This window comes from Thunnus albacares, chromosome 17, assembly GCF_914725855.1.
Source record: "Thunnus albacares chromosome 17, fThuAlb1.1, whole genome shotgun sequence".
NCBI classification, from domain to species: domain Eukaryota; kingdom Metazoa; phylum Chordata; class Actinopteri; order Scombriformes; family Scombridae; genus Thunnus; species Thunnus albacares.
In genome coordinates this window covers 29,744,826-29,758,965 of record NC_058122.1, presented here as the reverse complement: position 1 = coordinate 29,758,965, position 14,140 = coordinate 29,744,826, and the positions used below count along the sequence as shown (strand labels likewise).

The window sequence follows — 14,140 nt, the reverse complement described above, 5'->3', positions numbered from 1 at the left end:
CAGGGTTAACAGACCCTGAGTTTTCACTAAACCTGCTTTGTGAAACGGACCCCTGGTGTCTGAACACAACCACAAACACTTTCACACTGCTGGAGTTTCTGCTAGAAGATACTTACTGCAACAGCTGTAAATATAATACATTACTGCAGCAGAATCATTAAGAATAGAGTCATTTAGTCATTTTTTATTATTTCAATGTTTGAAAAAACTTCCTGATCATCTTCATTGATCTGCACTCGTCAGCGTGGAACTAGATTCTCCTGATTGTTTGATTTCTCTGACGTAGCTCATCTGCTAACAGCTGAACGTCTCGCAGCACAATTTAGTTTCCATCTCACACCGTTTCCTGTTATTTCATCCATATTTATATATTTATACATTATAACAGTTTTCATTCACTTCTGTATTTAAGAAAATATTAATATATGATAATATATTTCACATGCTCTTTATTCCTGCAGATTTAAAGGTTTCACACCAATAAGATTAAATAAAATAAATAATCATACATCTTTGTAGTGTAACACACTACTGAATACACCATAAGGAAGAAATAAAGAATATACAATATTGCAGATCCAATGTCAATCAATATCTCTGATTGGAAATTCCTTCATGATCACTGGGCTGTCAGTAGCAGTAAGGTGTTCTGAAGTTTTGGTCATACAAGTTTGATAAACACATTCCTGATATTTTTCCCAGGAGTTGAGACCAAAGTAGAGCTAAAAGAACAGTGACATTATTTTGCCCTCCAGTGGCCAAAGAATAATTGTTAATTGCTGTAATAATTGAAACATGCATACTATCACCACATGCATAAATACAGATAAAACGTTTGCCCACACTCTTGTGAACATGCTTAAATAGAGTCTGTATGTATAGATCACTGTGGAGCTCTGAAAACATTCAGTATTAATCACAAACATAATAACCAGCAGATTCTACAGAATCAGAAGCATAAACACGTTGTAAATACTTTCCTGATGCTACACTTGACATGTTTGACACTGTCACAAACCTGTATATTGATGACAGGTTGGTAACTGTCTGACATGGTGGCTCTGATGGTAACAAGATCACTTTTGTAAGTCAGACTGGGACCTTTAGCCATACCTCTGACAAACCCTTTCTGTGCATTGTAATACATCTCCATATAAAGATCATAATCGCATGTTTTGGCCATGTCAAAGACTCCCACTGCATACCAGTTAAAGTACCAGTTGAAATCATAAGGATTAGAGAACATGACAGCTACTTTTCCATCGTGTTGCTTTGTGGATCCATTCAGGAGATCGTAGGTGAAGACTCCAACAGATCCACAGGCTGTATGAGGAGTCTTGATGAACAGAGAGCTGCCGGATTCAGAGGGGCCAAGCGTTGGTGGCAAAGGTGTTACACAGGATCCACTGTAAGTGTACCAACTGGTCACAGAGACAAGAGAAACAGCTGAGTGAATGAAGAGACTGACTGAAATCCCCAGAGTCAGACGACAACAAGGATATCAGTTTCAGGAGATGCTTCCAGTCTTTGTGCTAAGCTAGGCTAACAGATGAATCTGATATGATCTTCTCATCTGACTCATCAGGGTTTGCAGGGGTATCTGGTTTAATGTGAGAGAGGAAAGTTGAGACCTGGGGTTACTCAGGGTGAAGTCACGGCACTGATTCATGATCTCAACGGTGCACTGGCGATGTGTTAAAGCCATGATGTCTCTGATCTGTTAATAACATCACAGAAGGAGTTTTATAATCATTACATGTTCACACATGAAGTGTTTTATGCAATATTTTCACATATTTGAGGACCTTGTCTGCAGCATCAACACTTCACTCTGTTAATGAAGGAGATTTATTGATCATCAACACTGAGACTCATCAAATTCTTCTCACTCCTTCCAGTTTTCATCTTCAGCTTTACAGATGTCCTCTTACTTTTTATTTAATGGATTCCAGGTGGTTGAACTTAATGACTTAATTCATGTCAGTGTTCTACCTGTCTTTTCTTATACGACATGATTGATTTTTAACTCTCCTCTTGCTTAAATTCCTCTTTTAACTGCTTATAAGTAGAACACTTTACTATTAATTTACTTTGTTTCTCTTAGGAAATGTCCTTGTTTTGGGCAACTGAAGTCTACTGTAAATTTTGAACATCTTGATGTTTATCTTGATATCCAACTCATGTTCAATGAGCTGCCCTCACAGTCCCGTCTAGATAAACTATTTCCCTGGACTCACAACTGTGGTGTTCGATCAGTGTAATGTCTTGATTTTGATAATCATACATCTCATTTAAGGCTGACAAGATCAACTTCATAATTACCGTATGGATGCTTCTATTTGCAGTATTTTATTGACCATAATTCAACAAACCTTGAGTGCTTAAGATACTTTTCCTGAACCTCTACTGAGATTTTGAAACAATATTCCACACCACATCAGAATTATTTCATTCTTTCCACATTTTCCACAAAACCTCTTTATCATGATTATTAATTATTATATTATATTATTGATGGAGAAAATTGTATAATGTTGCTGAGGGAAGATTTGTGGAAGACATTTTGAACCTTGAGATGCCGCACGGTGTCCTCCCTTCTTTATCTTAACTGTGTGTGTGTGTGTGTGGGGGGGGGGGGGGGTCCACCCAGCTGCCCCTTCCTGGACATACTATATAACCCCTCACCCATCCTGTGTTTTTAGAACTTTGTGGTGTATTTCTCATTCTGATGCGATTTTCTTAAGGCTTTGACAAATGACTGTTAACCCTCAAGTATCCTTCTGCATAATGCAGATAGTTCTAACAGTGAACCAACAATATAGACTAATTAGAGAAAATAAAGGAGAAAATAAAAAGGAAATAAAGGAAAAAAATATGTTTGAATATTTAGTAAGAAAAGAAAAGAAGAAGCAAAGAGAAAGAATCTAATTTGGATTAAAGATTCAAAGACAAATCAGATAAAAACATGAGCTGAAGAACGTCTGTGACTTACAGCAGTGATGAGATGAAGTCAGAGTGTCTGGATGAGTTCTCAGTCAGCTGTGTGGCTGTAACATCCTTTTATAAAGCCAACAGAAAGAGTCGAAAGTGAAACTGTAACAAAGGACTGCAGCTTCTCCATCCTTCCTTTCGTTTTCTCTGTCATGTGATTTCTTGTAGATGATTGGCCTGCACAGGGCAGCTGCTTGTCTTCTACAAAGTGTTCAATATTTACCTTTCGACATTTTATTGTCTGAATTCTGAGTGTGTAAATTTATCCACCATATAATTCCCTCAAAACTTACTTGTAATTTCTGGTCATATTATTTCATAATCACATGACCTACAAATAATATCATATAATTTTACTTAATCAATATATTCATACATCATACAGTGGCTTGTTCAGTGGTTTCTATTAACAGTGAGTGAAAAGTCAGTGTCTGTGGCATCTCATTATGGTCTTTTCTCCCATCCACAGAGAAGGATCTCTTATATTAATTTAATGTACTTCATTTTTTTCATGCTACTCTATGATTGGCCAAAAGATGTTAAATGATGCTGCAAGGGAAGACGTCCTCTTTAACCAATCAACAACCAGAATACAATACTGACATTGTGTTGGTCCGATGATAGTTTCCAGATTTCATCATCAATTCTCTACAACTGTATGCAGTAAAGTGACAGATAGATTCACACAGTAGCATATTAGAAAAAAATATATAACTACAAATTGTGAATTAATTTTAAACACATCACTTAAAATTACATTTTATTTGGGCCTTTTCAACAGAATCCAAATTTCCTGTTTTAAGATTTATGTCTCCCTTTTTTTATGGAGCAGTAGATAACTACCTGCTACTTCTGTTAGCCAACTCAACGGTTAGCTTGTTGTAGCAGCCCTGAAGGACTTTAAGCTAACAGCCAGAATGGATCTCAGCTGGACACACGGCAGGAATAAGGCCCAACCTGCTGCTGCTCTGAAGTGAACTCCTCTCAACCACAGTAGAAAGTTAACAACATAATTTAAATGAAACAACCAGGAGAGTTAGCTTGTTTGTCATTGTTGCTAATGATATCAGACTGGTTAACAAGCAGCGACAAAGTTCTGTTAACTAACAAACAAGATGACCAACAGCCACAAATGGACGTTATGACATGAATACTTCATCTCCATGATAGAAAGAAGAAGACATCCGATAATGTGAGTCAGATACAGCTTCTCTCTCTCTGTCTCTTTGGTAGCTAATTTAATCTCTGATGGTTAAATGTCTCTGTGTGGCTGTTGTGTGAATTTATCTCCTTAACAAGAATGCAGCAGAGATATATATATAATGTGCTGTAGGTAGTTTGCTTGTTGAAGTTACAGTGAGCTGTCTGGACTCACTCATTCATGTGGAATTGATCCCGTTTTTAATTGAGTGGTTGTTCAGTCATCTGTTGATGTTGTATGATTAGTGAATGAGTGTGCAGGAGGTCTGGCTGCTTGCTTCTGACAGTTTCTTAAATTTGTTTTTAAGCTGAGACGTATATTGAGTAATAAGCTTAAAGTAACTAGAATAATAAGTGTTAACATGTCAGCTTTGTAGACTATATTTTGTATGTGATGCATATAGATCAGTGTGTAAGTCATGTATTTGATACATGCATTAATACTTTCTGATGTGAACCTACACTTTTAGATCTGTGAATGTTTCTAGTGTTCAGCACTGATCTGTACCTGTATCAGATTACAACCTTTGTGGTACTTTATATATTTCTGTATACAAAATACACAGGAAACACATGTAAATCATGTGATATGTTGTCTGTTTTTGATGAGAACATAAATCTGTTGTCACAATAGAACAATACTATAAATCTGAAGTGAGCACTTCTTTGTTTAGAAGTAATATGTATAAATGTATTTAAAGAAGCAGCCTTTTCACCACTCAGAGGTTTTTGTTTTTGAAAGCAAATTATTTTATTGGCATCTAAAATTGTCCCCCTCTGATTTCATCAGGTGGGGGGATAATAATATAGTATGATATAGTAAGCACATTGAGTTTACGTCTGTCGTATGACATGTGCTATATAAATATATTTGACTTGAAATGACTTGATGCAGTTTGTTGTTATATTCCATGTTACATTATGTTTGAATATGAGTTGCTATAATTCAACAGGTTATACTATAAATTATGTTGGTATATGATCTGGCAACACCAACCAACCAAATCACTACTTTAACTTTCATACTTTAACTCCATCAAGCTGATATGCAGGACTTTTACTGCTAATTTCTATACTAATGAGTATTTTTGCTCCTTTAAACAATCATTTGTCTGTTCGTCTTCGTTCTCGTTCTCAAAGTGACTTTTATTTAGTTTTAGTCTTTTTTTCATCATGAAAAAAGGTTGAATATTTCTCGTCACAGTTTTCATGGATGACATGACCACAGCTTTATGTTTATGGAGAGTCTGTGGTCAAAGTTGATATAAACCAGTGTTGACTGTAAGTAGGAGACAGGATCCCTGTCAGCTAAATAAGCTTAGCACAAAAGCTTTGTGTTTGGTAGATTATTTCTTTGTTATAACAATGCTTCTTGGCAATACATCTTATACCGTTGGAAAGAATGTTTATTTCCCTTTTAAATGGTGCCACATTTGTAAGGAACATGCATTTGTGAGATGAGTGGCAGAGCTGAGTATGTGGGTTGCGCCCATGAAAAATTTGCCAAATCTTCTCTGCCAATGCCAAACAGCTTATTTTGCTGTTGCTATTGACTCTTGTTTTGAGCTTCTGGTACCTCCAGGCAGCACCTGTGAGCATGGGCCCTGCTACAGTGGTCAGTAGGTGTCTGCTCCAAGAATCGGCATGCCATGTTTGACTGATCTGGATAGGGCCCGTGCGATAGGGCAACTTCAAGCTGGTGTTCCAAAAAACCAAGTTGCAGCATTATTTGGAGTGAGCCCTACTACCATCTCCAAAGTGAAGGCCAAGTTCCATATGACGGGATGTCAGAGACAGGCCGTGAAGTGGGCGTCCCAAGAAGACGACACCCCAAGAAGACCGTTTCCTCACCCTGTCAGCACTTAGGTACCGTAGGCTGTCTTCTACAGATTTGCAGTCAAGTTTTGCAGGACGATATGGCCGACGGCTCACTGCCCAGACAATCCGGAACAGACTGCACGCAGCCAATCTCCGGTCTCATAGGGCTGCCAGGAGGCCTGCCATGACTGCCCTTCACCGTCAGGCCCGTCTGCGCTGGTGTCGGCAACACGTGCACTGGAACCTGAACATGTCTACGGCAGTTGAATTGTAGGGTCAGTGTGTGGAGAAGACAGAGAGAACGCTATGCTGATTGCTGCACCGATAGAGTAACATCTGTTGGTGGAGGCAGTGTGATGGTGTGGGGCGGCATCTCCCTCACTGGAAAAACGAGGCTTATCATCATTGGAGGCAATCTCAATGCAGAGAGATATCAAGATGAGATTCTGCAACCAGTGGCAATCCCATATTTCCACAGTCTGGGACTGAACTCTATCCTCCAAGATGACAACACTCGCCCCCACAGAGCGGGGTTTATCAGAGACTACCTCCAGAGTGGAGAGGATGGAACGGCCTGCCAGCAATCCTGACCTCAACCCCATTGAACACTTGTGGGACCAGCTTGGGCGTGCTGTTTGTGCCAGAATGACCAACACAACCACGTTGGCTGACTTGCGACAAATGCTGGTTGAAGAATGGGACGCCATCCCACAGCAGTGTGTGACCAGGCAGGTGACCAGCATGAGGAGGAGGTGCCAGGCTGTTGTGGCTGTGTATGGTTCTTCCACACGCTACTGAGGCTCCTGTTTGTTAAATGAATCAATTGTTAAATTGTCAATATGTCTTGTTTCTTCAAACTTCAATCATCCAATCCACCAAACACCAAACAAGAGTCAATGGCAGAATAAGCTGTTTGGTACTGGCAGAGATAGGCGTAACCCACATACTCAGCTCTGCTGTTCCTTACAAATGTGACGCCATTTAAAAGGGAAATAAACAGGCTTTCTGACAGTAAAAGATTTATTGCCAAGAAGCTTTGTTACAACATAGAAATAATCCACCAAACACAAATTTCCTTACTTTTTGTGCTAAGTTTATAATATATATAATAATATATAATAATTACATTTTAGTAATAAGGCCGGCATGACTTTGTTTTAAAGAGTCTTTTTATCATCACACTGTCATTAAGCTCATCAGAGTTATTCACATCCACTTCCTGCAGTGATTGGTCAGCTGTGTGGAGGTGGACAGCAGTCTCTCTCAGCTCTCCTTTTTACATTCCTGACAACCATTCAGTCAAGAAGAAGAAGTCTAAACCTGCAGATCCTGGTCAGAGCTGCCCTCATTCACCTCAATACAGAGTTTTTCATACGTTATTTTTAATCATCGCTGCCAAAACTGATAGGATTCCTCAGAGCAGGCAGGTTTCCTTGGCACATCTTTTTATTATTCTCTAGAAGAGAATAATAAGTGCTGTCATTAACTCCGCTGCTGTTTCTTTCATGGACTCATAGGTTGGGACTCGTTGTGGTTCTTTTGGTTTTCTGTGTTACACTCTGTTGCCTCGTCATTTGGTTGAGCTCATTTATGTTATTTGACTTTGATAGACTTTCTCACATTCTCGGTTGGATTGTGGTTTGAGTGTTGTGTGTTCTGGGATTTGGTTTGCTCTGTGTTTCCCTTATATGTTCGTCACTCCTTGTGTGTTCATGTGCTCCTCCTCTCACCTGCCCTGCATTACCCTCATTAGACCTGCTCCTATTGTCCTCCCCAGCCTATCAGCTCCCAGCCTGCCCTTGTGTTGTGCCACCTGTTCCTTGTTGTCTGATTAGTTCAGTTTGTATTTATGTTCAGTTTTCAGTTCAATCCTTGTTGAGTTGTCTGTTATGTTAAGTCTGTCCTGTCGTGTCTGTTCAGTTTCCTTGCTGCCTGCTCAGCTCAGCCTGCTTTTTTTTTTTTTTTTTTTGCCTGTCAGTCTTGAAATAAAGACGGTTTTCTTCAGCCCTGCTCTCCGGTCTCTGAATTTGGGTCCACCTGCTCAGCAATCTGTGACAGTTTGAACACGTGAGCAGGAGAAACACACTCGTGTTACTGGTTGAATCTGTAGCTTTATTTCATATATATAGATTTATCTAAATGCAGTGATGGTGAACTTGAACTAAACATCAGCAGTTTTTACTGTGAATAGTCAACTCTAGTCACTTACCAGCCACTCAAGTTTAATATGAACTTTATTGTCTATGAACTCTACGTGTCATCCTGTCACCTGTTTTCATCACAGTAACAGTCTTCTATGTTTGAGGCAGAAACTGATGACTGATGAGTCTATCTGACCCAAATGTTGCTTTATAATCACAGAGCCAGTTAACAGTGAGGATTATTTGTTTTCTTTGGTGTTTATTTGAAGTTTTCATCACACAGTTACTCTCATGTTATTCTGACTGCAGTGATGAATCAGAGAGTAAAATCATCCACACTGTCAGCTTCACTCCAGGAGAAAATCAACTTAAACTATTAAATTATGTGTTTAATGTTATAAACGATCTCAAAAATGAACTTTCCTTTTTATCTTTTTTACTTGTCACTTTATTGTAAATCAGGACTTTTGCCCATGTTGGGATCCTGTAGTAGTGATGACTCTTTATTTCCAGTGATTTGATTGGTCAGTGGTCAGGGTGTTGACAGTTAACCTGCTCCGGAGCAGGTCAACTGCAAAAAATGTATTTAAAAGTTTAAGCTAATATGAAGCTTCAGCGTCCAAACGAGTCAAATCAAGTAGATATCTTTCAACGTTACAGTCTTTTTAGTGCCAAAGTTCCTCTTTTTGTTACTATACTTCCACCTGCAGCTCAACAGAAGGAGGACTGTGGGTTTTGTCCTCCATCACTTCCATTGTAAGGTCATTATGAAGGGATCTTCTAATGGTCAGTATGAACAGGAGGAATGATTCCAGCAAGAAACACAGCTTTAGTGTTCATTTGATGACTGACTGATGTTTTCAGACACACATGAAAAATTGTGATCCTGTCCTGTAGAATCTACTTATTCAGTCAGATGGGAAACAGGAGTCTACAGCCACACTAGCAGCTATAAACTAGATATAAATGAGCTTATTCCAGATAAATCACGACTGACAAGCTTGTTTTTACACTGTAAAATGTCCCAAACACTACTGTACATATCCTGATTATTTGATAACTAATTTTCAGGAATCCATATGAAAGATGTTTCTGTGTGTTATCAGATAAACAGTGACAGCAGGAAATAAATCCAGTATCAGTCAGGATACAAAGTTCAGCTGAGGCTGATGGAGACGTCTTCAGTTCTGCAGGTATTTGATCATAAACCAAAAGCATCACAAACAGATAAAAAGGAGAAAAAAGCTTTAAATGTTATTATAATGTTATTCAAACATTATGAAAAACACAGAACAATTTCTTGTCTCATGAGAGTTGAGGACAGCTGCCCTGAAACTCAAAGTGCAGCTGTTTAATGAAACGCTGCCATCTGGTGGTGACAGGAGAGATTACACCATTCATTTCTTAAAGGCTGGTGGATCTGGATGTACGTATGTGATGATATGAATCAGTTTCTATTGATCATAAGGTTCCCTTCAGTTTGTGAAAAATGAATTTGTTATGTATTTCAGACATGAATGAGTTGCAGAGTGAGTGTGAGGAGTCGCTGGTTCCTGAAGTGTTTTTCCTTGTTCTGTTTTCTAATTTAAATGTTTTTTTTAATCGATGAGACTGAACACAGAAACTCTGGACTCTGATGATGTAACAATCCTACAGGTTTACAGGACACTAGTTTACATTATTTACACTTTGTTTCTGTCTGTGAGAATACTACAGTACCCATGAGCCTCTGCTGCTGTTGCTATGGAGAAGAAGCCAGTCAGAGGTGTGGCTACATTGTCATGGTTACTGAATCCACTCAAAGTGACCCAGAAATTAAAAGTAAACTGATTTAATCGACGAAGAGGAGGAAGACCACCTCAGTGAGTCATTTCAGCTCGATGTAACTTTAAAGTGACATATAACGCTGCATTTCATACACTGATAAAAGTTCAAAGTGAGATTAACGTAGAAAACCTGAAATATCTTGTAAATTTAACTGGATGTTCTCTCAGTCTACATACCAATATGCTTTAAGTTTAACCAAAGAAGTAAAGGTTGCTAGCAACTTTCTTTTTTCACCTGTAAGTTTTACTCAGACTACCTTTGTATTGATTAATAATAATACTTTACTAACTCTGATATTGATATAATATTGATATTGGAGCAGCACAGAAAAAGGCCCCTCATGTTCAGATCTTTGTTGTTGTTTAAGCCAGTTTCACTTGTGTATTGAAAATGAGTTTTTAGTTCAGATGGTGCAGCGTTCCATATCTGTGAGCCTTTTACTGAAAAAGATGGCTGACCCAGAGTTGTTCTGCGCCTCGACTTGCAGAATTAGTCCCAAACAAAAAGACTGGACGTCTCTGTCTAAAGCCCTGAAAAAACATCAATCTTTGAGAAGTGAGGAAGTTTCACTGAGCTGTTACAGCCTTTAAGTTTCTGTAATGCTGACAAAAATCTAAAATATCACCTAAAACAATAAAATGAAATATGGTTAAAAGCCAAAAACTTACAGAAAGTAAAAATCTTTATCTCAGCCTCGCTTTAGAGAAGTGACTCTGTTTTTCTTTACTTCTTTCCTTTTCCTTCTTAAACTGATCTGAAAACAGAATCATCATCAACTCAGGATAAACATGAGAGACTTTGATCCACCAGCAGCTCTAAACTCCTCTTTTTCACTATCACCTGGTGTTTTGTTGTGTATTTTACTGTTGATACTAGTTTATGTGAATATAAATCTGCATTTATCAAGCGTCTATATAAACACTGAATCTAACAACTGTTAATGTGACGTCGTTTTCTATTATTTAAAAAAAAAAACAGCCGTGACTTAAAATTTTATATTTTTATTAATTTTAGCAAATCACAAAGTCAGAACAGAAGCAAAGCAAGAAAAGCATCTCATTGGTTTAAACTCCATCCAATCAGATCACATGGTCAGGCAGGAGGTCATTATGACATCACAACAGGTCATACAGGAAGTTATGACATCAATAAAAATCAAACAGGAAGTCAGTCAAAATTACTTCAAATTTAACATTTTTCTCATCGTTTCTTCACACAGTTGTAACAAAGTTTGTATTTAGTGTTTCTATTTTCCAGTGACTGATTCTTCTGAAACAAACCAGTCTTCTGACAGAAACCAGTTCATCTGAATCCAGTCTGATGTCTCCTGTCTGTGGACGGAGGCGCTCTTTACTTAGCATTTTGCGTTACAGCTGAACTCTACCTAGCAACTGATGATGCATTAACTGACAGCCCATAACATGAAACTGTTATTAAATATAAGTCTGAAAAACTGCAATAACCATCTTTATGAATGATATTTTATATATAATTAGGGCTGGATGTGGTTTGATACCAGTCCAACCATTAAACATTTTCCAATAACAAACCAATTTTCTACCAAATAAACTTCTTTCTGTAAATATTGTGACCCCAGCTGGTCAGATGCAGCTCTGTATGAGGCATCAAGGAGCATTTTATGTTGTTCTGCAGTTTATACATCATCAGTCACATTTTAACACCCAGAGGAAGCAAAACCACCAACATCTCATGAAATGAATCTGAACTCTGACACTCAGGTCAGATGAGGTTCCTCCATCAGTAAACCAGGAAGTCACATGGTTTTTAAGGTCAGGTTGGGGCAGAGTCTACGTGCTCCACAATGTTTCATGTATATTTTTAATGTATAATAATAAAAATGTATTTCATGTTTGGACAGTTAAGAGCAAAGTTTTTTGTCAGATGGGCTCCAGCAGGAGGAGAACTTGCTGTGATGCAGTTATCTAACAGTTTAACTGGGAAACCTCTAATCATTAAAATGTTTTCATACAACAGACTCATTTCATGAAATTCGGTCACACCAGGCTGCATCAATTTTCAGGCATTTCTTCATTCAACATGACATTTTTGTATTTGACATGATTTTCTCAATCTCTTGTGAGCTCCCCTCACATTTATCTCCATAGTTCTGCCCCTTACACTCACACACTGGTATTAAAGTGTTTTCCACAAGTTCACATTTGCCTTTTGTCGCACCACCACATTTCTTTTTGCTGCAGGGATCTTTGTTCTCTATCTCTTCATCACTTTTAATCAAAACAACGAATCTGCCAGGCTTCAATCGATCTCTCACACAGTCTCCTTCATAAAAGTAAGCAGTCTTAGCTTCAGGGTCTTTTGTCGCATGTTCTACATTTTTTGCACTGGTGCTCTGATGACTTTCTTTTATAAAGGCGTGTACCGCTGTGAAAGTCTCAAGCAACGGATGTCCATTCGCAGTTTTACAATCACCGAGTGTCTGTGGTACCTCCGAACATTTAACTTTTTTCTTATTTTTCTCAAGACATGATTTAATGTCATGTGAAACCTGTATTGCCTTGGTGTAAGTCCCTTTCACCTGTTTGGCTACAGACACAGTAAGTTCATCTACTGGTATGTCTTCAAATCCATAAGTAGTGTGCAGGTTCCTTCTTGAAATAAGTTTTTCTGAATGTTTAGTTATAAAAACAATAACCATCCAGTCATAGCTTTCATATGTTTTCTCCAAAAACGACCTGATGTTCTCTGCTACCTTTTTACGATCTGTCTTATCTTTAACAAGATCTTTAACATCAAAATGAATGTAACCCGTAAAGTTAGAGATGCAGTACTTTTCAATTTGGAACAAAGCCGATGCAGTATCAACATAAATTTGAGCTAGATCTTTTGCTTCGTTCACCTTGTCTAAATGGTCCATGAAATTACTCACTACGATGCCCTGATTGACAAGTAAATATGTCAGCAAGCTGAATACTCTGATTTCCTTTACATGACATCTAACATGCTGAGCCATAACCTGTCCAAATTTATTCAATTCTGGTCCACTAGTGGCAGTAAGATCTCTATTTTTCAGTAAGTCGTGTAAACTCTCAGTGTAGCCTCTAACTTTTGGGTATGATGTTTTGAAATGATTGATATGATTCTGCTTCTCCTCAGAGCTTTTTTTTGGATCTGCACAAAGTTCCTCAAGTTGTGTATATTTCGTCCAGGCGCGAGAAATATAATTCCCATACTTGTTGTACTGATCTGCCATAGTGTCCCATTTCGTCTGTACATATTTGAATTCCGTCTTTAGCTTTGCAATGTCATCCCTGTAGACACCAAGTGTTGGATCTGCATGAATGACGCCTGAATCTTCAAGAATTGCTTGTATAGTTTCTGAAATAGCTTTTAAATATGGCCCGGCAACTGGTATGGCCTCAAAGGCAGGGGTGAGCACATGTAGACCCTTATCCAGGACATATGCAGCAATCTTAAAACCCTTTTTTGCTTTTTCTTTTCTGCTCATTTTAGGTTTTCCCAGCTGGACAGAAGCACTCAGGCTGGAGAGAATAAGGGAGGACGACACCAGCAGCAGCAACAGCAGGCCAGCAGACGCCATGACTGCAACACACACAACATGACGTCAACACTCACATCACTACACCATTTAAGATATGATTAGATAACTCGGTGCTCTCGCTGGGCAGAAGCACCAGGCTATGACTCTTTTTGTCTACTTTCTTTGGATCTTCAAATTAAAAAACAGAGACAGGATTAGTTTTCATTACATTTCATTTACACTATTGGTAGTGACCTGAAACCCCAACAGAGCTTAAACAAAATCCTTCTCTGCCCCCATGTGTCCTGTTGTGATCCCTGCTGGTCCAGATGGACCTGCAGATCCTCTATCTGGACTCAGAACATCCCCTCACAACCATGTAAACAAAATAAACTTAAAGTAGCAAAAGTAAAAGTTCTCCTTATGAAGCAGAATGACCCGTCAGTGTAAAATAATTCATATTATATTATTGTATTATTATTACTGATGCATATTAGAAGCATTTTAATGTTGTAGCTGGTCAAGATATATTTTAACTACTATACTGTTTAATCTGTAACACTTCATCATATTTTATAAACTGATATATTAAAATATTCATCTGTAAAGTTATTACTGCTGTCAAATAAATGCAGTGGATTAA

General features: G+C 38.2%; 1 protein-coding gene across 1 annotated transcript; it reads right to left on the bottom strand.

Moving 5' to 3' along the window:
• Positions 1-10,962: 10,962 nt before the first annotated feature.
• LOC122966172 lies at positions 10,963-13,586 on the bottom strand. Its single transcript, XM_044330175.1, has one exon. The coding sequence runs from the start codon at positions 13,555-13,557 to the stop codon at positions 12,031-12,033; it is 1,527 nt and encodes a 508-aa protein (XP_044186110.1). The 5' UTR covers positions 13,558-13,586; the 3' UTR covers positions 10,963-12,030.
• Positions 13,587-14,140: the final 554 nt, after the last annotated feature.

Bases quoted from the DNA above. Each gene is read 5' to 3' on its own strand.
- LOC122966172 (XM_044330175.1), bottom strand. From the start codon at position 13,557: ATGGCGTCTGCTGGCCTGCTGTTGCTGCTGCTGGTGTCGTCCTCCCTT.